This window comes from Haliotis rufescens, unplaced genomic scaffold, assembly GCF_023055435.1.
Source record: "Haliotis rufescens isolate VD_foot unplaced genomic scaffold, xgHalRufe1.0.p SCAF_6, whole genome shotgun sequence".
Taxonomy (NCBI): Eukaryota; Metazoa; Mollusca; class Gastropoda; order Lepetellida; family Haliotidae; genus Haliotis; species Haliotis rufescens.
Window position 1 is genome coordinate 30336244 of NW_025964334.1, and position 27120 is coordinate 30363363.

The following is a 27120-nucleotide window of genomic DNA, read 5'->3' on the forward strand; positions in this document are numbered from 1 at the left end:
GAAGCTTGCACGTTGTGCCACTGGAACGTTCCGATTGCAGAACGACACGATCGTAGCAGACAGCCCAACCAACATGGCTTCCATTATTCCTCACTACGAACTTTCAGTTGACAGTACAAAGATCGAGGATGAAGCGAGAGAAATCATTAAACGTGTTAAACCTGAATGGGACATACATACTCTTAAATTTAAGGTAAGAATTATGTGTTCATAACAGACGGTCCGAAACGATATTTTGTGTGGGTCAAGATCGATGGGTTTCACATCAAGGAGAATGATATGTTGTATGGCGCGGACCTGAATCATATCCTTGTTTCCCTTGTTCATGATGTCAGCTTCTGTTTTGACCAATTTTTACATGTTTTTGATAGCTGCAATAGCTCATAATAAATTATTTTAATTGGCAATTGTATCCTGCAAGTCTAGAAGATCTATGTAGGCTAGAGCCTCAAACTTCCAAAATCTAGAGTGATCCGTCCAGATTATCCATTTCAATTACCACACCTTTTGGTCTGATAAAAAGTTCCATAATACAAGCAGAGGAGAATGGTAATCAATTTACCCTTGTAACCAAATACTTTGCAGTAATAGGACTGTAGATATACGTCGGCATAGCTTAATAAATATATCAACCGGATGTAGGTCAGCCGACTCCATGCATGAGTGGAATATAACCAGTGAACTTCATTGAGTCGGAAGTTTTCGCCCTTGTTAAAAGCCTAGCAGGGAAGCATGTAAAGTTAGCCACTAGTAGAGTAGCGGCCAACGCTTAATAAGAGGTTTATTTAAGGAGTGAACACTTTCACAGTAGAACAAAGCACAACCACATTTTTCTTCACAAGATGTCATTTATGCAATAGAAAATAATGGTTGTGATATCTCTTGGTAGCTGACATGTTTTTTGGTGGTAAAATGCACATTTGTATGATAAAATTAAGTAAATCAAATAAATGGCGCTAAACAAGTCAGTTTGCATATTGCAATGCTCATATTATAAACAAAATCAGTGTGCTGACTTAGGAAACCTAAAATAGAACAAATAAACAAGTAGCAAAATGGTTTAACCCTCTGGATGCCAGAGGGACATATATGTCCCTCCTCTACAACCCTCACTTTGCAGTCGAATAAAATTCAAAATACATCACCCACACAGATACACTTCACAGTTTTGAATAAGGTGGGAAATTCCCTGTTCTGTGATATCATGCACTGGCATTTTAGGCCAAGCAAAAGTACTGAAAATGACCCCTGGAAATTAGGTACATCGTAAATGTCGCCATTTTTTACACATTATCACCACTCAAAGCGTTATTTACTGAATGTTTTGATATCTAAATTTCGGATATTTACTCTGAGAAATGAATTTAAAAAATAGCATATTAGTGATCACGGGTATCTGTCTTTTATGAAAACACCAATGATAATTCCAAAACGTCTCAGGTAACCCTAGAATCGTTTCGAATGTTTTGGAAAGTACGCAAACACGAATGCCGAAGTGAACTTTCCACCATATTAGATAGTGTTTACAAAATCACGTTTCACGTACACCGATTATGAGACGCCTGTAACATCACGTATATTTCAAACTTAGCTGCGATACATTCATCATTGAATTCCTCATAGATTTTAGAATCAAATGAATAATGGTCTTCATGGTCTTTGTCACCAATACAAAGTGCCAAGATGAAATCAAGCAAAATAAGTTAGGTGTGACAACGAACGCTGTGCTAGAAAACTGCACTTGTTTGAAATGTAAACAAAGCAAAATTCAGATTTTACAAAGTGTAGCAGTTTCTCCTATTTTGAACTATCCATTCATCTATTCGTTCAAGATATTGGCTCAATATTTTCAGAATATACAAGGGAAGAGAATCGTAGGAAGAATATATAAGAATATATAATCAATGGGTTCATTCTATTTTCAGTATTGTGATCACAGGATATTAAATTGTTTACTTCATTTCTCCAGGAATTGTAAAAAGTATAAAAATAAAACCCATGCCATGTACCCCGTTGGTTCAACCTTAAACGGTTATCCTGATAATTCTATACCAATAGAGCTTTCTTCGCATCTTTTATTGTGTAATTCTGAGACGAGATGAAGAGATATGATAACATAATAATGAACAAATATATTTCCAATATTGAATATAATTTTGGTTGTTTTGAAATATTCTTTTGGGTATTTCATTACGTAAATTGATGCAAACACAGGTGTGTGTCTTGTCCAATTAAGATACATGATAAACTATCTAATTGTTTATATATTCAAGACATTATTTTCTTGGTGAAAGCAGTCATTATACGTTGTGTTGAAAAAAATTCGTTTTACACATCGAGATTTTCCATACCATAAATGAAAATAAGGGGAGATATATATTAATCAAAATACTTGTGTCATCTTTCTCCGACGTTATCAAAGACATAAAACCAGCCATGACGTCAAAAAGAATGGTGTTATTTTTTTGGTATTTCTTTACATTTTATGATAAGGCTAGTGCTCCATTAATAATGGTGCAACATTAGACAAATTACACTTACACAATCAGGAGAATAGTGGAATCTAAGGACTAAGTAATAGGGTTAGGGCCATCCATTTCTCTATTACTTCTTTTTTTATGAAGTACGATTTCATCATTTCTTATAGGTTTTGTTTATAACTAAATGTATACAGTTTCAATTTCGATATTTGTGTTGGAATAGTTTGGCTCCTCGTGAACAAAACACCACAGAAATCTGTTGTCCTTACACACAGCTAAGTGACCTGAGTTACAACAAACTAGTGCTAAGCATAGTGGATTTATGTCCCCTTTTCTTTGTACGTGTGTAATCTCTCTGTCGCCATTTGACGTCATAGAGAAAATTTAGTTTTCGTCTCTTACCATGCTTACGGCATGCTATTTTTGGCATTGAATGTATGTCGTTATACATACACATATAACTCCATTTGATATATCGTTATGCCATTCAGATATGAGGCAGTATTTTGTTCACTCACAGTTTCTGTAAAGCTTCTAAATAAAATAATTCGTGGCACAGTACTTTCATCTGTGTACAATAAAAAGCGGAGAAATTTACTGTTTTTTCAATGCAGAATATATTCTCGGACAACACTTAGAAGTGTCTTTTTTTAAAACTGGTTTAATATTTGCAATTAAATTTACCCCATCAAACATGTCAAATAGGAAATTTAATATTCTCCATCTCTGCATAATTTTATAGCCAGAGGTAGATCCAGTGCCTCGTGAGCGCAATTCTCTCACAACCTTCACTTTTCCGATCTAAGGAAAATGTGCGTCAGAAAAGAAACTCAGCATGACAAAATGTGTCAAAAACAGGAAAAAATCCATCAAGTTTCATTTTCAAAGTATTACAAAACTAAAGATAATGTAACCTCCATAGTGACAATCATGTCATGTGATATCTCAAAATCTGCCTGAATGCTTCAGGAGCTTATGAAAAATTCCACTATTACCGTATTCGACGTAATAAGCGCCCCGTTCTAATAAGCGCCCACAGTGATATTTGCTATTGGCTTGTGAACAATCCCAATTAGCACCCTTCCTTCCGATTGATCAATTTACACAAGTCTTATTTATTCGTGTATAATACGCACTCGTGTGTTATATGCAACCTTAATTACGGGCAATTAAATTCAGGAAAAATATATCTGTCGTGTATAATACGCACAGATTTTCTTTTGTATCATTTCAGGCTGTCAGCATAAACCACAAAATTTACGATCTTTCAACTCTTTCACCCAAATTATATTCTAATAAGTGCCCCCTATTTCTAATTTTGAGAGCGCCCTGGGCGCTTATTACGTCAAATACGGTAATATCGGTATAATATAATGTATGAAAATTTAATAAATGTGATCCCGTCCCCCATCCTGTTAAAAAACCCACAAATATATAATAGCCTATTTAAAAAATTACAATGACTCCACTAACATTCTTGTAAACCAAATTGGTTTATTTGAACACATGAATCATTTAAGTATCTTACATATATGAGCTTGATAAATTTCATTTATCCAATATCATGGCGGACAAAATGGCCTCCAAGATGTCCACCAATACAGGAAAATGACAATATATAGTCTTCACTAAGGAATGTATGAGAAATTTAAATGTCAAAATTTAGGCTTCGACCAGGAACTCCATCTATCGCGTTATTGTCATATATAAGATAATTTTCGCCTATGTTATGTACTATAATTGCTGATCATATTGACTTACTTTGAAGTGTCAATGTGAAGCACTTATATGCAGTTGCTTCAATATTGTCAGTAACTCATTAACAAATCAATTATTTTTCTCCAATACAGTAAGAAACATTTAGTCACTGCCACCACTGCCACTGTTACTCAAGCCTTCAGGTTCATCATCGTCTGCAGAGTTTTGGTCACCAGAGCAGGTGCAATGTTCAGTATGTGGCAGTTCAGATGAGATGACTGATGATAGCTGCAGCTATATTGTTGTATGAAACATGGCTATCAACATGAGTTGCTTGAAAGCATCTTCTAGTTGGAACATTGTAGCTGCCTTGTCAGCGTGTGAGGCCTGGACATAGCATAGGTCATCCAGGGTGTTCAAATGTACAGCAGGGGTATGAATGCTCTAGCAGAGTTTAGGGACACTTCTAGGGGGCTCAATCCAAACTGACAAGTTCTTCAACATTTTAACATGTGTCAGCAATATTGATTAAGCTGTCTTCTTTGGATTTATAACCAGACTTCACCATAAGAATATCACATTTCACAATGTTCTAGATCCAGAGAATACCCAGTCTTGATTATCTCAGCTCAGTGCAGTTAAGCTATTGAAGCTTGGGGCCCAAGCAGTGTATTGTTAAGTGGCACGAGAATGTGATTTCAAATAATTTTTATAAGATCTATCCTTATCGTTCTCTCAGCTAGTTTGTAGTCATCTAATATGATCTCTGTTCATATTAGAGGTTGGCACAATCCACCAACCCTTCTCTTTAACCCTCTAACCCTTTAAACCGTTTAAACAGTTTTGGTACTTGGTGTATCTCGCTCTGGCATGCTTACAATATGACAACATCAACACCAAGCAAGAATTAAACATGTCTGTTCACTTTGTAAATTTCTACAATCTTGCATAACTCTTGCTTGCTGCTGCATTTATCAAAGCAAAGTGATGAAATTTTCAGGTAATCAAGTATTTAATGTCTAAATGTGTTTTGACTGACATCGCACAACGGTTGACATATCTCTTCTGAGTCTTCTTGACTCTTGATATAACTATTGTTACGACAGTAGATATATGTAAATGTACCTCGTGTTGACTCGCAAGTGGTAGGGGGTAACTAATGAATGACACCAATAACTAGATTCCACACTTTTGGGATATTGAGCCCCTGACATGTGCTACAAGCCATTAACCTGTAGAGTTAAAATACACAAAAACTTTGTTCCTTTTAGAGACAAAAATCCAAGACATGTTTACAGCTAAGTTTCAGGGATGTGAAATCTCCGCGGAAACGCGGAAAATCGCGTTTTTTAAAACAGTAGTCCTCGAAAAAAATCATCTTCCGCGGAAAAAATTATTAAATTTTTAAAAAAAAACACTCCGAAAAATATGACCGAAAACCGGACAATTGGCGCGGATTGTCCTGTTTTCGATCGGAGCTTTCACAGCATAGGTTTTCGGACATCATACGTTTTCTGTCACGAATACTTGCACTATAACGTGGGGCATGGCGTCACACAGAAATTGTAAATACTCAGAGTCAGCTGATGGCTTGTTTTTAAGATAAAGTTGTCTTTTAGCCTGTAAGTGAATGAGATGTTTTACAGTTGTTCATGTGATAAGCGAGAAATTTATGAATGTTTCTTCAGCGTCCAAAACCCCATGTCATGGGGATATATATTGTATTAATGTCTTATGTTTGCAATGGAGTTTTGTTTTTTTCATCAAAAGGTAAGTACAAGGTAAGTTTTTTTTCAATATGCTTCAACATGGGGAAAGGGTCAGACATTGCACACTTGTGACAGTTGTCCTTGTGTCTGGGGGATGGGGGTTGAAGTTTATGGCAGTATTGCTCCCAGACCTGGCGGGTAGCCAGGTGTGCGAAAGCTATGCCCGATTTTTTTAAATTACTGATTTAACTTCGAAATTTTACTGCATCTGCCATCTTGTTTATTTTACTTATTGACTTTTGCCATTGACTTATTACATTTCTTGGTGTGAATGTTGTCCAAACTGCATGAAATTGCTTAAAATGCAATCAAATGTTTTAAAAATTTCTGGGGGGGGCATACCCCAAGACCCCCCTAGACTTTTCCTCTTTTTTCGGCAAAACCTGCTCACATCCCTGAAGTTTGTTTAAAACATTTTTTACACCACAACACATTATTACGGTCTACAAATGTGGTAACATGTTATAGACACGACCCTTAAAATTCAGTATTGCAGCAGATAACAGCACAAAATATTTTTTGAATAGTTGTTAAACATCAACACCAGAGAACAACCAGTCTCGATTATCCGCCAATACAGATTCTATTAGACGTAACAGCAAAATAACCGTGAAAATTATATGAATAGATCACTGAAAATCAGTTAAAATGGTTAACATGACCTGCCCTACCGGTAACACCTGCCACTCACAAAATTTGCATAAACATAAGCGTTGTATGTTTCCTTCCATGCGACGGTTGTCTCAATCTCATTTAAATCAGACCTTAGTTCTCGCTACCGCTAAACAAAGATCTGAGGACATCACAGTAAAGGTCACGTCAGAACGACCTTTCATCAAACCAATCGGAGCGTCGCTTACCAGATCATGAAAGTGACAGTCGGAATGTGATTTCTGATCATGCAGCCTCGAAAACTTTAACTTTGGGTGTTCCGTAAGATAGTTACGGGTTTAACAATTGAATCCATACAATCTAGTCCATCTATTAGCGATTCCAGAATGTTCTTTTGTTCAGGTTTCAAATTTGTCAAAATATGTTTCGAAGCGTTGTCGCCAATTTGAAAATAGTGCCGTAAAGCACGAGAAAGCTGCCTTCTGATTGGTCATTCCATTGGTAGTTAAAAGTTCGCGCAAGGTCGGTCTGACGTGACCCGTAATGGGATGTCCACAGATCTTTGTTTATCGGTATCGAGAACTACGATCTGATTTTAATGAGATTGAGGTTGTCTTTAAAGAGACCAGAGAATCAAGTTATGGACCAGACAGAAGATCCACTGACACAATAATGCATTTACTGCTTTTTGTGGAAACTAAAAACTGATATATCCATTTTGAATTATGTCTGCTGTGTACAAGTGCAGAAGTGTGTTTGGAACGCAGCATGGCTACATAGCCACAATATTGTTTTGATGCCATGAGTAAAGATATTTCTCGTTGACATCTTGGTCATATTCTTTTGTTGTTACTTTTGACTATATTTGACAGTCTAGTCATACCAAACTGTACACGGTTTGTGGTTTAAGTGACGTCCTCTTATGAAGAATCATGTATGTAATTACAAATTTAATCATACAGTACACTCCTTGGGTATTGAGAGAAATAGTGTATTCATAAATATTCTGATATATGTCAGATTATGAGGTTTGAAGTTTCCACCTTTATTATCTTATTACTTTGTTGTTCTTACAGGAAAATATATATGTTCTCTGCTTCATAGAGAAAGTATTTACTCCCAAACGTTGTGTTCCTCATAATAAAGAAGTTGACGACCATAAATTCTTTTCCTTATATACCTCTATGTGTCTTGAGATTGAGTCCACAGTATCATCTGATTGTCCATTTTGAGGGGGAGCAGCTATTTTGATCTTCTTGTGCACATTTTTAGTTTCTTCTTCGTTTTTTCTATAGGGCTTAACCAAGCATACCCAGACCCAGTAATGAAAGTTGTATGTGCATTTGTAGCTTTTTTAATACTATCTATGTATTAATTTAGAACTTGACCTCCACAGTGACATTGAACTTCAACTGTACCTCCTAGGTGGTTTAAATAATCAATAATTTTAGGCAAGCCTTAAATAATATCCTACATAGAAAAGGTATTTGCAAACGGTGATATGTATGTGTTGTATAAATCTATTATTAATGAAATGAGCAAGGGGAATATAAAAATTACACATTTTGACAAAATGGAGGGTGGAGAAACATATTACCAATTTTTTTTAAAATCATGAAAGCTATGTGGAATATGAACACTGCCGTCTCCTCATAAGACATGTCGAATAATTTTGAGATATCAAATGGCTTGGTTGATAATACCAATTATTTATTACGGTTAATGTTCCAATAATTGGAAAATGAAAATAGAGCAAAATGTACCATATTTTGGCTTATTTTTACTAATATCTCAATTTGTGAGAAGCTATGATTAAAAAAATAATAATAATAAATAATTCAAGTCTGCTATGTGTGAACTATCACATAAATGATAAAAATAAGGACTCAATGCATACACTACCTATTAAGGGGACTTTATTTGATTTTCTCTATTTTAAAAAATAAAAGTGCATTTTGACCCCAAAACAGTATCTGCCACCAAAACATTTGACCACAACCATCATTTTCTAGTCCGTTGGATACAAAAACATAAGGAAAATCTAAGTTTGCTTTGTTCTACTATGGGGAAGGGTATGTTGGCAGTTTGAGGGTCTGGCCACTACTCTTTAGTGTTCTTAGTATTGGTCATGTTGGTCATCTTGCAGATTCCAGTAGTCAGCATAATAGACAATGGGCATTCTAAACATTTACACATCCTTAGAATCTATCACAATCCACAAGGCCTACACAAATGCATCCTTGTTTATCAGTATTAATAGACGTAACATAGGGATATGTGTGTGCTGCAGTCTGATTGGTTGAAAAAACGTTGTTGAATAGGATTGGGTCAGCAAATCTTTCAGACTTTTTACTGAGCATGGTGTATGAATAGTTTTCTTTTTCTCTTTTTTTTCTCTCTCAATCCCTTGACAAAATGAATACTACATTAAATATATATTAAGTTCAGTATTTATCAGAAAAAGTTTGATTTCTAAAGCTCTAGTTGTTTTTCCCACATTCTGCTTACCATGGAAGCCTGTGACATAATCCATTGTATCATGACATCATAACATTCCAGTGTGACATCACATTAATATCAGATTGCAACCACACACTACCCTTCATTTTACATTTTTCTCCTAAAAATAAATACAGTGAGTCATGAATACTCTCAGATATTAAAGTCCTTGTGAGACCCAGGCATTTACGCTCAAACTTCTGTATTATCTGTTCCCTGTATCTACAACAAGCACAACGTTTACATATTACCATATTCTATGTAATAAGTGCCCAGGGCGCTCTCAAAATTAGAAAAAGGGGGCTCTTATTAGAATATTACTTTGGTGAAATAAACAGAGTTGAAAGATAAATTTCGTGGTTTATGCTGACAGCCTGGGATTGTTCACGAGCCAATATATTAGCAAATACTGCCTGTGGGCGCTTATTGGAGCGGGGCGCTTATTACGTCGAATACGGTAATTAAAAAGGAAGTAGTATTGCTTGACATATGTTGAGAAAAAAACCACTCCTCAGCACTCCTTTAAAATATATCCTTGAATCTGTCTTGAATAATTTGACATGTCATTTTGTAGAACAGTTTTATCCTCACATATCTCGAAAGGACACTTGAAATATCTTTAGGTAGCATTTTAGAAGCTGTACAAAGAAGGTTGAGTTTACATTAGGGGTGTGCAATATACAACAACCAAGATAACTGGCATGGGACTCAGGCATTCATCATGTTCATCATGGATCACACTCTCACAATCACTGACACATATATTAAAAAGTATATAAAAAGACTGCAGGTTTTACTGTGTTTGAAGCCCTCTGGCTGAAAGTTTATTATTAATTTAAAAATATAACATATGAGGGGTGGCTAAAAAAATTTGATCCTAACTACATAGGATGTAAAGTACACCCTTAACATGCTTAACAGTTTGCATGTAAGACATGTATTAAGTACAATACATTGTGTGCTTACAGGCTGCATATGAGCCACACAACCAGGCAGCATATTTATGCAAGCATTGTATTCTATATATTCTTTGTTGATGAAAATGGATCAAACTGGCTAACATGCTGTCATCAAGTATCTCCAAATAAACAAGATAACTCCAACAGCCATTCATGTGGACACACAGCTTATCTTTCGTCACTAGTCCAGAGCCAAAGTCTATAAATATATTGAATATCTGTTCAGTCCAGCAGGCTCAGCTAATGTTATTTGTAAAACAACACTACATCTCCTGAAAATGATGCTAAAACCATGTTCAAGGTAGCAGAGTTAAACATGTTGAAAGCTTTTGGCTGTCATGTTGATTATTAAACTTTTCAGCCATCATCTTATTAGAGAACATCAATATGGTGAAAATCACATATCATGCATATAACATGAGCAAAATATATCCTTCAATGTTCCTTTATGATATAACATGCACTTGTACATCTCTGCCTCCACACATGTGCACGTCAGCGATAGAAATTGGCACTAGTCCTATTGTCCTTGCTAGTCCTATTGTCCTTGCCAAACTACCCAATAGTAATGTATCATAAGGACTATTAGAAGTTTGCCATTCTTAAGGGATTTGCTATATGTTATCATTATAAGGACTAGTAGACTAAAACTGTTTGTTTCTACCGCTGGCACACACGCACATATCATGATTCTTGCATGTGCTCTTATCTGTGGTGCATAAGCCATATACCTAGCAGACTGATGATTTACAGTTGGCAGTCGATGTAAATATTTACATTTTCACTTCTAATTAGTGTTTGGTGTAACAGTTATAAAGGCTAAAGTTTAAGGTATGAATCAATATTTTTTACTTAGTGTGTGACTATGATCGATACTTGTAACGTGCGGGAAAAATCGCGATCCACCAATGTATTGGTGTATTTTCCCTCTACTAGTATTCATCATGTTCATGCTTATTGTGTTTCTGCAGCACTTCACGGAGGGAATAACCAATGCTCTAGTCGGAGGCTACCAGCCTGACAACAGGGATGACATGGTTCTTGTACGGATCTATGGGGAGAAGACAGACCTGATCATTGACAGACAGGCAGAGAAGGACACCTTCATCCTTTTGAGTGGGGCAGGTTGTGCTCCGCCCCTCTACTGCACCTTCACCAACGGCATGGCCTACGGCTTCGTGAAAGGGGTGCCTCTCGATGAGAAGATGGTGAAGGATGCCAATATAAGGATGTAAGTCGCCATTTTGAAGACAAACACTGAAGAAATACAAGTAAACATTGATAAAGACTAGTGAATTGTGCTCAGACTTACTAGTTGCATATTTTGTTTATCTTTATTCAGAAAAAAAGGACAGAAATTTTTAGAACCTTTTCACTATAAACATCATAAAGACGATAAACATGTAAAAAAGGTGTGCAAAATTTATGTTTTTAAGTTTCTGTTGGAACTGTCATTTATGTCTAGCACTGCACCTTTTGGTTATTGAAGTCAATCTAACTTGTGTAATGTAAGTAGACAGTATTCTGTAATTCATTTTCATATTCAGTGAATTTTTCAACTGCTGTCATACAGACTGACAACAGTTACACATATCGATCCAGGCAACATTTTCACCTGTCCTCATTTGATAAAACTGATTGTTGAATAAAAGAAACTACACCTTTAGTCATGCTTCTTAATTTTGCTTAGCATATCTTTTCAATCAAAGAAAGAAGGGGGCACCGTCTGCTTGGATATCCCCACCATTTTGCATGCATATGTGATATCCTCAGTCTCTCTAACCAGATGATCAGATTAGCCAATGAAAACAAGTCTTTGTATTCAGTGCAGAATGACAGAGTCATCAATAGATACCTGAAATACCCTAAACATTTTGTACAACAAAAATCTTCAAATTTGTGTTTATGTTAATAACAAATGTTATAGTTGGGATAATACTTTCTTAGCAAAGTACAAATTCAGTACTTTTTGGGGTTGAATCCCATTCGGGATTCGTACCACACTCTCACCTAATTGCCAGCACACAAAGTAAGTGATCTAACCCACTCAGCCACCGAGGCTTCCACAAAATGGAAGTCTGACAGCTGGTAGTCTAGATCACATACTTTGTGTACCCCTCTGATAAGTTTAAATTGGCATGGTTTCCCATGGCCGAAAGCGATGAATATTCGTCCTTGGGAATATTTATTCTAATTGAAGGTTGCTTTGGTTCTTCAGCCGATTACATGCCAGCTTTAAAAAATGATGCACCTTCATTTCTTTACCGACTCGATCCTGTTTTGTTTAAAGAAAACATACCGAACACAAATATTTCCTCATTGGTTGTAGATGCCATGGCATTGAGATACGACATTGTGTATTGATAGTCATCTACTTGTGGACAACCTGATGTGTCATGGGGATTGCATGGTCACAATGGCTGATGTGTATTGATAGTGATCTACAGACAGAGGAGACTACCTGATGTGTGACATTGGGATTACAAGGGCACAACATCTTCCCAAGGCGGGGAGTTGACTGACTATGGAAGTCATGTTTCCACCCTTGATGAACTAGGCTGGAATTATGGAGTTCTGTTTGGGTGGTCTAACAAGTCTGTGTATAGTCCAATCAAAATCATGTAACGAAATCAACACTGCCATGCAGATTTCAGTCAATTATAATTTATAGGATTCGCAAGACATGTGTACTGCCAACAGATATTTTCCAAATCTTTTCATGTTTTTAATTTTGGGGTTCACTTGAATTGATGCTCTTTGCGAAGTAAGACCTGTTTTATTACAATATATTTACACTTTGTTACAATATTATTGATCAGATAGTCTTGACTGGGTGCTGTCATTTTGTTTGAAGCAAATGCAAGTGATATGAGAGGTAGAATCTGATTGGCCAATAGGAGGGTCATTGAAGGAACATAATGATTACCCGTAATCACCACTGGTGGTGCTACGATCAGGTTTAGAAATTCCAGCCTTGTTCGGCAAGGGTGGAAACTGGACTTTTACAGTCAGTTAACTCCCTTGCCGTGGAAAGATGGGGCACAATGGCTGTTGTGTATTGATTGTGATCTACTGAGAGAGTTGACTACCTGATGTGTGACATTGGGATTACATGGGCACAGTGGCAGATGAGTATTGTAGTGTCCTACTTAGAGAATGGACTACCTGGCTGATGTGTGACATAATAGTGAGATAAATGCAGCTGACACCATTATCCACAGGTTTGCCTGGTCGAGACTTTATTTCTGTCCATGGTTGTGGTTGCTGGGAACTAGGTGAATGAATCCGTAAATGGTTGTAAACACAAGGCAAACCAGTGACTGATAGCACAACTGATTGAAGTACTGTTGGGAGACAGTAATACACAATGAGACAGGTCACACATTGTACCCCAATCGTCATAACTCTGCTTGTATGAGTTAGGAGTACTGAGAGTTCATGATGAATCCTTGGTTTCTCTGTCATTTGAAACAATTTTTATCTGTCATCCTTTAATAATCACTATATTCTTCTTCATCTTCTTCTTCTTCTTCTTCTTCTTATTATTATTATACACTTACAAATCAATCACTATTTTCTTTTGTTTCAGCCTGATAGCCAAGGAAATGGCCAAACTGCATTCCCTTAAAAAATCAGGAGAAGAGAACTCTAATCCTGTACCCTATGTCTTCACAAAGTTACAGAACTTTATCAACTTAGCTCCTGATAACTTCCCCGAACCAGAGCGACAGAAGACGTAAGGATTCTTAGTTTATCATTTATTTAAACATAATATTTCTTAATGTTTCACTATCTTGTGTTAAACGAACCCCTTCTTTTCCAAATTGCTGCTTTTCAGCACTTTTTAGGGACTTCTCATTATTATATGGGTAGGTGGGCCTGTGGGAATGGTCTTGTGGTTGTATCATATTTTGCTGACCCACAGTATTGTGTAACATCTCTTCATTTGGAAAAACACCCAGAATTTTTTCATGCTCCCTCAGGACACGCACACACACACACACACACACACACACACACACACACACACACACACACACACACACACACACCACTATAATAAATAACCAGTCCCTAATTAATGTTCAAATGTATATTTTTTTCATTTGAAAAACTGTCATTTTTTCATGCCCCCTGAGACCCCTCTGGATCTGTGTATACATATCATGATGTGTCCCATGAATAGTTCCCTTGAAGCTGGAGTTATTTCATCTTGCGTCTTGTGATTCATCCTGTTAAAATATAGTTTCGAGAGTGAGTTGAAGTCCAAGGCAGCAATTCAGGAAGAGTTCAACATGTTGAAGGGTCGACTGGAGGCTCTCACCTGCGACGTTGTCTTCTCCCACAATGACTTGTTGCTGCAGAACATCGTGTATGACAGTCAGTCGAGTGAGTTACAAGTGTCTCATACAGCTTATATCGACTTCTCTAACATGGAGATATATTACTGGCATTCCTAACCCTAAACCTGTTCTACACACGAGCTAACAGTGTTAATTATTTAACAGGAAAGTGAAGGGGTCCTTGTCATGACCCTAATGTTAAGGGGTAAGTAAACTCAACGTAGCAACTTTGCAGATTTTAATTATTAACAAAGGGCATACTTAATCACAAATTCTTGACCAAAGTTAAGTTTGAATAAATGGAAATAGAGTAAAACAGACGATAAAAAATGACAGGCAAAATCATCCCTGAAATGAAAAAAATCTGCCGCTGGGAAATTCCCCTCGCTGATGGTTAAAGCGGGTTCCAGGTGATTGACTCACTGCACAGTTTCAATGATCGTCCTGACGCCAAATCTGCCTGCTTCCAGAATAAGCAGCATTAGAAATTGGCACTCGTCCTTGGCAAACCACCCAATAGTAATGGTATCATAAGGAGGAGTAGACATTTGCCATTTTTAAGGGTTTTGCTATATATTATCATTATAAGGACTAATGGACTAAACATGTTAGTTTCTACCACTGATAAGTCATTTTGTATTGCAGCAAATGGATTTTCTGCCAATGCTGCATTGCCATTGGCTAATAACACACTGTCTCTATTATGTTTACGTTAGTTTTGCACAAAAATCTGTATGTATTACACAATGTTTTTGAATGATGGCGGCGCAGTATCATACCAGTACTTGTCAATGTTACGAACAGGCAGTACAGTACTTATTGATTTGAGAAAGTAAATCAGGTACTCGTCAGTTCTGATAATGGCAAGCTCTGTACTCATATGGTTGAAGAATTATCTTGAGCACTAGGCATTCTTTGTGTGGAATAGGACAGAGGGCAGCATTCGGTTCACTGTACCCAAACAGAATGTTGGTCCAAACCTAGTTAAAGATTGTTAATTGTTATTTAGTTGTCAATGTCAAATGGCAAAGTCGAAGGTCATTTGACACATTCTACAATGTATGCAATGTTGTAATATTAACAGAAATAGCAGAAACAGTATATGTGTATTCATGCTATAGTGGCTAAGAATCACAAGGTAGATAAACACCAAACAAGTCTTGCGCATCATGTACATATCAGTCAGTGGAAACATTTGTCGCACACTGCTGCACTGGTTGCTTTAGGCCAAGTCCCCAAAGAGGTTTGTATCATAAGCTGATTATCATGATTATGGAGCGTGTGATTCTTTCTGCTTTATAACATGGAATGTTCAGATCCCAGATTATAATTTTTGGTTTTTGGTAATCATGTATGTGATCATGGGTTTCACTGAAGTGGTAGACTCTTACAACAGTCTGACACTTTGGGCTTTCCTCCCACATTAAGCTGACATGCAACTCTCCCACATTCTCCATGTTCAAAGTCACGCGTACGTGATTCACCAACACAAATGATGCTTGCACATTGTTCCATCCCTAGAACTCAAGGCATTTATAAACAGGAAAACAAGGCAGCAAGAGTTTTGGATGGCTTGACTCACACATGATATATGGCACAATGTTCCATGTAGTAACTGTAAATTGTAGATTAAAGTTTGTGAACAATAGTGGGTTGTTGACTTTTCAAATTTGATTTGGTATTTACCCTTCACCTAAACAAAGTTATGTGGGGGATAAAGAAATGGGTTCCATCCGCCTGTCCATCAGCCATATTGTGTTTCCTGAGAATAACTCATAAACCGTTCAATATTTCTTCATGAAACTTTGCATACATCAGGCATACATTAAACTGTTGCCTTTCACTGTTCAGGATTTTTTCAAAATTTTGTGTTTGGGGTTTCCATGGTATAGCATGATAAGTTGGAGCCATTGTGAGATTAGATGAGGTTTAGTTTTGTTATTAGTGATGAAAATAACAATCCTTCATCATATGTCCAATCATTTCAAATTTCTTGTTTCAGATACTGTTGGTTTTATCGACTACGAGTATGGCTTTTACAACCTCCAAGCATTTGACATTGGTAATCATTTTAATGAATATGCTGGTGAGTGTGTTACTAAAGTAGACTTACTGTTATATTATATAAGGTGTACCATTTGAGAAACATGGACCACAAATGTTTAAAGACTTGGCAACAGGCATTCTTCTTTAATAAAATTCTAAAACAAGCTAAAACATATTGTGGGAGGTGAAAGACAGAACTAGGCCATTGTATTCTTGTTTTGTGGGTGAACCTTGCTCTGAAATATGATGAAAAGAAAAGTTGAACTGTCTTCAATTATCGAGTGTATTTTCATTTGATTATATCTCTATTCTATTCTGGTAAATACCCAGGATAGATTTGCGATCTTTACTTTGTTTGGAGTCTGATTTGAAAAAAGCCATTCGAAAAAAATTGCACTCATTTGCAAGGGGGATTGTGGTGAAAGATACAGATAGATACACCACGGTCACTTCCTAGACAAGTAACAAGACTACTTGACATAATGTATGGAGGAATGGTTCACCAGATTATAGAGGACTTGAGTTATATGCTTCTTAAAAGTCACACTCTGATGAATGAGAGGTTAATACTTTGGTCTTTGAGTATATTGAGAGCTGTTAATATGCATGAAAATTCAACAAAGGTTCAACATGTGTTTCGGGCCTAATTTCTAGATACATTGTTTGTGTGTTTCACAGTATTCATGAATCTCAGTATAATGATTTTCCTTTGAAAAATGTTAAAGTGTTGTTACTGTTTTACCAATATGAAACTGTTCATCATGTTCATTATAAGTATTAGCCAAAAGCTACAAAATTGTTCTTTTATTTTCAGGTGTAGATGAAGTAGATTACAGTCGTTTTCCCGACCGAGACTATCAGTTGACATGGATACGTGTTTACCTGGAGGAGTATTATTCCTTGATTGGGAGAGAGTCAAGAGTCAGTGATGCTGATGTGGAGAGGCTTTATGTACAGGTCAACCAGTGTGCCTTAGTGAGTAGTCTCCCTTTGCAGGGAGTTGGAAGCACATATATTGTATATCACATGCTTCATTCCCTTGGCTTCTCACAGTATAAAAGGAAGATGAATCAGTTACCCTTCAGTCTTGCTTCAGCCATCAGAGGCTGCAGAGCTACAGGAATTCTGTTTGGCAATTATTTCAATATCTACCTCATGCTCGGCTTCATTTTTGGTCACATATGGATTATTGAACTGCAATTCCGAATATATGTTTCTGTTGCACACTTTGAGTTTGATTTATCTAAAGACATATTGAGACATATAGCAAGAGAATCTACCTCCTAACAGCACTCAAATTACTGTACAGTAGGTATGGGTTGTCTGATGAGCCCCTGCATCACAAGGGGGCATGGGTGTCCCAGTCGTCTTAGACGCCGCAATTCGCTGTGCAGAGTCGCCTCTCTTGGGCACTCCAGAAACCTATGATTCTGGGTTCGAATCCTGGTTCGCCCAATTATGTTTCTAGATTTGTCAGCACCATACCCATGCACTTGGGTTTCACTGAAGTGGTAAACGTCAAAGACCTGCATCAGTTTGGGCTTTCCTCCCACATTAAGCTGACACGCCGGAATATAACTGGAATAATTTAGCGATAAACTGTTTTTACATTAATATTTCCTGGAGGGACAAGGATATTGGAGGAATATTTTTGTTAATTCTCACAGAGCATTATTATCATGGTTTTTTGGGGGGCTTCATGCGGATCGGTGAGTTAACATTGTTTTAATTGCTTTGCGAAGCGGCCCATTGCCATGATGTCAGTGTCCTGTCATATGAGTGTTGAATAATGAGAGATGATCTCATCCATTGTTCATGACATCACAGACTGTTTCGTGTGATATTTTTTCAACAATGATGCCTCCAGCAGGAAACAACAAATTTTCTAAACTTTCTGACAAAAAAAGTCTTTGGGTAATAATTTTGAGGACAGATAATTCGTTGGTCCAAACAAAGGATTACAAATTATCTGTCCTCAAAATTGAAAGTCAAAATACAGAAACTACAAAGTTGAATCTCAAGGTAGCCCAGGCACTTGTTAACTGGTTAGTACATTGTAGTATGTCCAAGATACCAGTCACATGATTGAATTAAAGTATCAGTCAAACCTGTCAATGGCTTGGAAGTATACACAGCTGATACAGGAAAGTAATGTTTGATACTTGTTTGTTGGTGAATCAGTCACTAATGTTCTTGTTCTTCTGTTGTAGGGTTCTCACTTCTTCTGGGGAGTCTGGGCGCTTATACAAGCCAAATATTCCAAGATCGACTTTGACTTCCTAGCGTAAGTATGTTTTTTGCCACTAGTAAGGAAATGTTTGTTGTCCGTTTGATCGATGCTCCTGTTTTCAGTCTCTGATTTGCCTGGTCCGCAGACTGAATTATTCAGGATGTTGTGATATAACTGCCTGCGGGTGTAAATGTAAACACTCACTCGCACACAGTTGCTCACTTCAACACTTGGGAGCTATGTTTTGGTTTTACTCACTCACTCGTCCCTCCTTAGCTTTTTTTGTCTTGCTACAGATATACATTCTGCCAAGCACCAACTTGTGGAATGTTCTCAGATAGCATTGTGCATAACAAATAAGAATACAATCTGTTGGACCACTGTATTTGTTAATGCTGGTAACCAAATTTACGTTTCATCTCTCACACACTAACAATGTTTTATCATTTCCTTGGTGTACTGTTACTATGGTTACCTGCTATCTGCAATGAATGACCGCCTATGATCTAGTAGATAGAGCATCTGAGCGGAAGGTTGGTGGTTCCTTCCCTTGGCTTTATTGACATGGAGCTGTGCTCCTGGGACTAGAATAGGGGTAAGGAATATTACTCCCAAGCCAATAAGCTTAGCTCAATAACACCAGTGTAAGTCAGTGCAAGATTGAAAACTGCCCCGTAATAACTTTCTAGCAAAGTTTTCACCTGCCCACCCAGTAAAATAGAGAAATGGTCTAGCTAATATGGCGTCGGCTACACTAGATATCACCAAGGGTTTTAAACCATATGCGCATATGGCAGAGAAAGCAACCTACCCTTGCTAGCCTGGAGAATGATAAAGCCGGGGGCACATGGGGCAGCTTCCTAAACTAAAATAATAAACATGTACGACGTGATATGTACAGGTGGCAAAAATTGACCATAAGTACTTTAGAAATATCCACATAGTACTAGATAATCTCGCTACTGCGTGAAGATCAAAGTTACTAGACTTTCAATACATGAAGAAGCTTTCATACATATATGAAATAACATACATCAAATCAAAACATGATAAAATTATGTGATTAAAATACTAGAGAGTAAAACTCACGGGAAAAACATTCTCTAACAATAAGCTGATGAGCTTAAAGACACCATACTATGCCAACCGCCAGACAGTTACGAGCGGGGAAAGCGCTACAGTCACAATACCGTGACAAGCTTGGTTTTTCAATACAGTGACATTCATCATTCCAAAAGACATTAAAGATGGTACTTGATGTTACCTTGCCTGGTGCATGGCAATAACATGGTCTTACCAACATAAGACTAGGAATGGTCAGCTTGGAGAGTATACTGTGTCTGAGTAGGGTCTCCATGTTATACTCCGGCATCATGGTATATCAGTGGTCTGGCACTATAAAATCGGCATTAGTCCAGACTAGTACAAGCAGTCACACACACATATGCTAAGATATCTCTATAAAAGTGAAATTGTAACGCCCCTGGGTAGCCTATTTTGGATTATTTATGAGTTTGGCCAGAGCAGAAGTGTGTTGATATAAGTATTGGCGACCCCAAACAAGTTACAGCCACACAAGTTCGCCAGCTAAAATTACACATTGAACACACAAATGTATTTATAAACAACAAAGATTTGATAACTTTACAATATTTTAATAGATCTAGCACTAATAAACTTTTTGTTTAAACTATTGCAGCGGTTATGATTACAATTACTTCTAATTAACATTTAATATTTACCCGAACATGATGGAAGTTGAAATCTGTGACCCCGCCACAAGCCCCAAAACACATGGATCCCTCCCCCTTCGCGCAATGACGTCCATAATCAATTATCAATCACACTAATTGACGCCATGTCTAAAAATAGATAACCTCCTATTGTATTAAAAAATATCTGTATTGTATCTCAAATATGACGTTAAACCCCAGTTTGTCTCGCCTCGCCTCGCCTCGCCTCACCTCACCTCACCTCACCTCACCTCACCTCACCTCACCTCACCTCACCTCACCTCACCTGCAACTTGTGCTTATATTATTTAACTTGATGTGAGATATTGATGTTCTCTCATGACAAAGTGACCTCCTCCTTGGTCTGATGGTAGAGCGTCCGCCCGGAGAGCAGCAGGTCTGGGGATCGATCCCTGGCCACGTCATACCAAAAGACGTTTAAAGATGGTACTTGTTGTTACCCTGACTGATGCTTGACATTAAGGGGCTAAAACAAGGACTGGTCTGCTTGGAGTCAGTATGCTGTGTCTGTGTGGGGTATTCATGTTAAACTATAAATCTGCATCAGTCCGGACTAGTACAAGCAGCCACACACAGACACACACACATGTGCATGCATGTCGCTATATAAGTGCAATAATCTTGGACGCGACTTTAACCCTATTTATCATCCAAAACTGGCTCCCACAGGAGATATGGCTTGGGTGAGATCTAGCAATATCTACAGTACAGTGTAGATATCGCTGCAATGAAATTGCATCACAATGCTTTGCAGACCATTGTGATGTCATTAGTTACCATGACATCACAATTTAAATGACATCACTAATGGCTCTGCTACTGAAGCTATAAGCAGTACTTTTTACGCTTAGACACTGCTTATTACTGTCTACAAACTGAAAAAGTTGGAAGAATGATGTTGGATGATAAATAAAAGCTCACCCTCATGTCATTTGATATCAAATGACACTCGAGTGAGATTCTCTATTTCACCTCAACTCATGACAAAATGATCTCATGGTAAAAAGAAGCAGGTTGATTTGTTTCAAAAAACTTTGCAGGCCAAATGTGAAATCATGAAGTTCAATATTGCAGTGATTTCTTTCAGCAATAATGCTCTGACACTGCTGTGGCTATTACCATGATGACTATTAACTTGCTGACAGTTAACCTTGATATATTATTTGTCTTTCAGATATTCAGTTACAAGGTTTAAGGAATATTTTCGAAGACGAGATGGGTTCTTGTCTCTGAAGGAGCCTCAGATTTAAAATCATCAACCACATTGAAACTCACTACAGTCAAATATTCATAGGTGTCTACAATATTGCAATACTCAGTTATAAAGTGTTGAATAGGGTGCAATACACAGAGTATGTATTTGGGCTAGCTATAGATACAGATCATAGATAATCATTAACTAAATATCAATCAATTATCGGAGAAGTAACTTTGAGTAAGTACGCCAAAAAAAGTCGGAAAGAAATCAACATATTCCCTCCACTAATGAGTGGTGGCACATTATTCAGGGATAACTTTGTGGACACATGAGATATAACAAAAACAGTTACTTTCCACCTTCAGCAATTGACATTACTGACAATAACAAGTTCGTTTTAGTAAATCTAAACTTTATTTCATCACAATTGTTTGTGTAAGATATCATCGATGACACAATTTTCATATCGATAATCGTTAATATTTCTTCCCATCCACAAAAATTCTGATTATCAATCTTTTTTTCCAGCCCTAGGTGTATGTGCCCTAATATGTATGTGATGGCGATGTGACTCCCTTATAATAAAAGTAGTAGCTATGTTTACATTAGGATGTATACTTGCTCTTGTTTATTTTTTTGTGACAATCATTTAAATCTGGTGGCCTATACTTGATGCCGCTTTAGCTAAGACAAATCTTAGAAATTTAGGACAATAATTATGACTGCCATGAAGATGTAATCAAAATCAAGGATGTAAAGAAATGAAACGTAATCTAATATTTAGATTAGGTGGTCAAAGTTCACACAGAGTTCATCTCACAACCTCCTATTGAGGTGTCCTAAAATCTTCATACAGAGAGGAATATTATCGGAGTAAAATATCTGGTTTTAATGAGATTGGTATTCTACATTCTTGTTATGCCTACCTTTTATTAATTCATAATTTTAGAAACAGGTTTGGCAAGATCTTATGCTTGTCTTGTAGGATTACAATAAATATTGTACATCTTGTCACTTTGTCAACAATATGCTCCATATTCTGCTTTGATCACTTGACTGTAGAATGTTATATTGATGCTGCAAAGTTGATGTGATAATGTTTTACTTATTGTTACCATGGTTACAATGATTCTCACTCAGGATGGATTTTATGAGGGTAATATTACCCATAATAACATTGTTACTAAGGTCAAAGTGTTTTTGGCTCATCAGGACAGTCAGATTATGGCACGTTGTATGTTTTCCATCTGTCCTTTTGCTCTGAAAATGGTTGAATGGATAAAACTGAAACATATCTGGCCATTATCAAGAGCCATTCAAAAGTTTGATGTTCGGCAATTTGGAGTAGGGGGTCCACTTAACTACAGTAAACTACGGTTATAACGAACTCAAAGGGACCACTGATTTAAGTTTGCTATAACCGTAGTTCGTTATAAGCATATATACAACAAATGGACGGGACTAAAAAATAAGTTTGTTATATCGGTCAGTTCGTTATAAGCGTGTTCGTTATAACTGTAGTTAACTGTATATCAAGTTTTCTTTGTTTTCAGTAAATTTACAGCTATTTAATCATTTGTAGCATGACAATTCAAATTTGCTAATGGCATTGAAATTAAAGAATATTTTTCACTAATTTGATGTGTTTAAAGAAACAAATATCAGAATTGGGAACAACTGTTCAGAATCTTCTCCTGAGCTCAAGCTAATATCTCCCTCATTGTGCCCAGTGAGCAGCAGTGTCGTGGCACTAATTTTACTAAACACATAAAAAAATTCCAAAGTTTATTTGTATTTTATCTCATTTTTAAGTCATTTTGACAATTTGACCTGACAGTGGCGATTTAGTTACTGCAGGTATCTCATTGTGATCCAATTTACTAGTCATAATATGGGTACATTGTGTGAAGCCCATTTCCGGTGTCCCCCACCGTGATATTGCTGGAATATTGCTAAAAGCAGCGTAAAACCAAACTCACTCACTAGTCATAATGTGTGTAGGATGTGGCGGTAAATAAATACTTGGTATCTGCCTCAATAATAGAGGAGAAAGTGTACAGACTGGTTCAAAGGTTTTTTACTTGATCAAGGAGAAACTGTACAGACTGGATCCAGTGTTTTTTACTTGTTCAAGGAGAAAGTGTACGGACTGGCTCCAATGTTTTTTACTTGCTCTGACAAGGAGAAACTGTACAGACTAGCTCCAATGTTTTTTACTTGATCAAGGAGAAAGTATACAGACTGGCTCCAATGTTTTTGTACTTGATAGGAGAAAGTGTATACCACCTGAAGCCATGATCCGTGACTGATTGTGAAAAGAAAAGGTACACAGTTTATTGTTCAAATATCAACAGAACAAAGACGTGCAATGTACAAATCACAGAGTTTTTGTTGTCAAAATATGCAAATCATCTAGGTCAACCATTTTGTCTCTAAACATTCCTTTTATTTTATGATGAAACAATATCTTACGCTAGATGAAGGACTAAGCATATACTCCGAAACGTTGTGTTCCTCAATATAAAGAAGAAGTTGACATCCATAAATTCTCTTCCTTATGTGTATCACTTCTAAATGCCATTAAAACACTGAATATCTGACCAGTTTTACAGACCATCTCTTCTATTGATTATGTTGATGTCATTATGCCTACATTTGCTCAACAGGACAACACAGCAATCACAACTCGAAGATACTTCTTATGTAATGATTTGTTTGATTTTTCATCCAGCTTAGATCTCAAAAGTCGAGATAGCTGAGGAATTGTTGACTTTATGTGAACGGAACTTGGTGTATTAATGGGACTTTGAAGAGAGTTTTGAGTGAGCTTCTGTGAAGTGGATGTGTCTCTTTGAGTTCTTTACCTTGTCCTTGGTCTTATTTTAAAGAATTGCATGTACTGATTAGTACATTTGCATAACTGATACACTATAAACATGATTACAGCTGATAATATATATATGTTATTTTACTATGAGTTTCTATAACTCATTTGAATCCTGACCAATGCTGATGTGACAGATTTCTTGCAAAAACTGTTGGTTTTGACCCAATAACAAAAACAAATGGGCTCCTGCATTATTGTATTAGTACTGTAATCTACTGTAGAGAAACACTTTTTAATATTGTTTTGCGGTTACCTAAACAATGGTTCTATGAACATGATTGATGATACATGAATATGGAAAAGTGAAATTGACTTTTTATCAGGTTTATAGTACGTCAATGTATCATCAACTGATCAGGTCGCATATGTAGGGGTGAAACATTTTATTTATTTTTAAGGTTTTCACTTAAAAGTGTTGATGGCAGAGAGTTGAAACTTTGTAGTAATCTCCATCATGCTTCGGACCATCTCCGTGTTCTAGTGGTAGAGCGTCCACCTGGAGAGCGGAAGGTCCGGGGCATACCAAAAGATGTTCAAAGATGGTACTTGTTGTTAACCTGCTTGACGCTAGGCATAAAGGGGCTAAAACAAGGACTGGTCAGCTCGGAATCGGTATGCTGCGTCTGAGTAGGGTATTCATGTTGAACTGCGGCATGGTGTCTCAGTTGGCTAGCACTATAGAATCGGCATTAGTCCAGACTAGTACACGCATGTGCACAAGCATCTGCGCGTACACACAAATGAACACATGCACACACCGACGCGTGCATGCATGTCGCTATAAAAGTTCATAATCTTGGACACAGCATTATCCCCAATTCACCTCCCCTTACCCATCAAGCTTAGAGCTGGACCTTTTGGGTTATCATTTAAAGGTCAAGGTCACAGTGAAGGTCTTTTTTAAGAAGCAATATGATACCTTTAGAATGTTTTTGATGATTCTCATGTGTTAGTTGTTACTGATATAGTACATGGATGATTTCATAGCAGTCATAACAAAAGTACTCTATCACCAATTACAGGGTTAGAAATTATTTTGTTTTTACTTGTAAAAGTGACTTGCACTTAAGTTGCAAGTGGTTATAGATTTGCGATATGTATTTGACCATGATATCCTAGCCATATTAACATATAGTGTGTAGTTGATCTGTAGGAAACTAGAATGTTGGAAGTTCAAATTATGTTGCAGATATAGATTGGCTTTTTGAATGAGGGGAGAATATGTTTACTACTTGGTAAGTTATATGCTCTGTATAACTTTCAGTAATTAGAACTTTGACAGCTGTTGTAATATGAAGAGCATATTTATGCAAGGGACCTGTTCTTTATAGTGGTGGTGGTGCAACAATGTTTCAGCTATGACTGGACAAGATAGTATGGTCCTCCTTATTTGTTTTGAGTGACAGATGTAGTCAGAATTTTATATAGAGGATATTTCATGTGTCGAGTGAAATATCATGTTTTTCTCACCAAGTGATGGGGCGTGAAAGGAGATATTTTCACGAGTCGCGTCACGAGATGAGAGTAACATGATATTTCACTCGACATATATCCTATTTATTATATACTTTTGGTGTAGCTGTCTACCGGAAAATTGTATTGTTTCATTACAAATGTAAAACCTTGAAGTGTAAATTCTCCCTACCTATCACACAGGGACATTTCTCTTGACCTGCTCAATATTTGGCCCAAAACCCCAAAAAACTGTCACTTAAAGTTCCCAAATTGGAAATAAAATTTCCCAAGTCATGTTATTTTAGTTATCACTAATGTTATTTGTATTTTACTGATAACAAGTCCAATAAAGAGAAAGTGGCCTAAACTTCATTTTACATTATTGCATTGAACACAATTTTAAGATACATGTATGTCTGAATTTAAGAAAAAACAAACTTTTTTTTAAAAATCCCAATTTGTATCATGTTTAAAAAATAATGTTTTTTGTCCATGGACACTTTGTTTGGAATCCAAGATAAATCCCTGGTAACACCAAGTTCATGTACCAGTCTCAGTGAGTGGTTTTAATGGGCTTACTTTCCTTCTCACTGTATCTGTAATTTTCTTTCCTCAGACATTAAGATATCTCTGATTTCATTTTGATATGATGAGTATTATCAGCAAAGGAACATTGCACTTTGCATCTGAGAAAAGTTTCAAACAGCAGTATTCCAACTTTCATGTCTGATATGCATGTACCACATTTATTTTTACTAATAATGTATACATATATACTACAATGTATATTTAGATTTTTCTTGAATAAAGTATTTTTTATCAATTAATAGTAGTGTTGTGTTTATGTTGTTTTTTGTTGAAGACTTTGTGAAATGATTACTAACAGCATGTTAATACATTCGAAATACAGGCTGTGTTAAATGGTTTATGAATTTTTTTAGTGAACACAGAGTTTGTTTCATGTTTCAAACACAAGGCTAGTTGTAAACCTTTAGTTAGGTTTGCAAATTTGTTTTGTTTGTTTTTTGTTTAATGCCACACCCAGCAATATTTTTGGCTATATGACAGTGGTCTGTAAATAATCAAGCCTGGACCAGACAGTCTAGTGATTGACATCATTAGTATGGATGCTTGCAATTGACATGCATTCAACCAAGTCGCAAAAACTGACCACCCGATCCTTTTAGACG

General features: G+C 36.7%; 1 protein-coding gene across 1 annotated transcript; it reads left to right on the top strand.

The window, feature by feature from the left end:
- LOC124141025 (ethanolamine kinase 1-like) lies at positions 1 to 26762 on the top strand. The gene is made up of 8 exons (XM_046508877.2): positions 1 to 193; positions 10989 to 11248; positions 13607 to 13753; positions 14264 to 14406; positions 16363 to 16446; positions 17221 to 17381; positions 18617 to 18690; positions 21565 to 26762. The coding sequence occupies exons 1-8, from the start codon at positions 74 to 76 to the stop codon at positions 21638 to 21640; spliced, it is 1065 nt and encodes a 354-aa protein (XP_046364833.2). The 5' UTR covers positions 1 to 73; the 3' UTR covers positions 21641 to 26762.
- Positions 26763 to 27120: the final 358 nt, after the last annotated feature.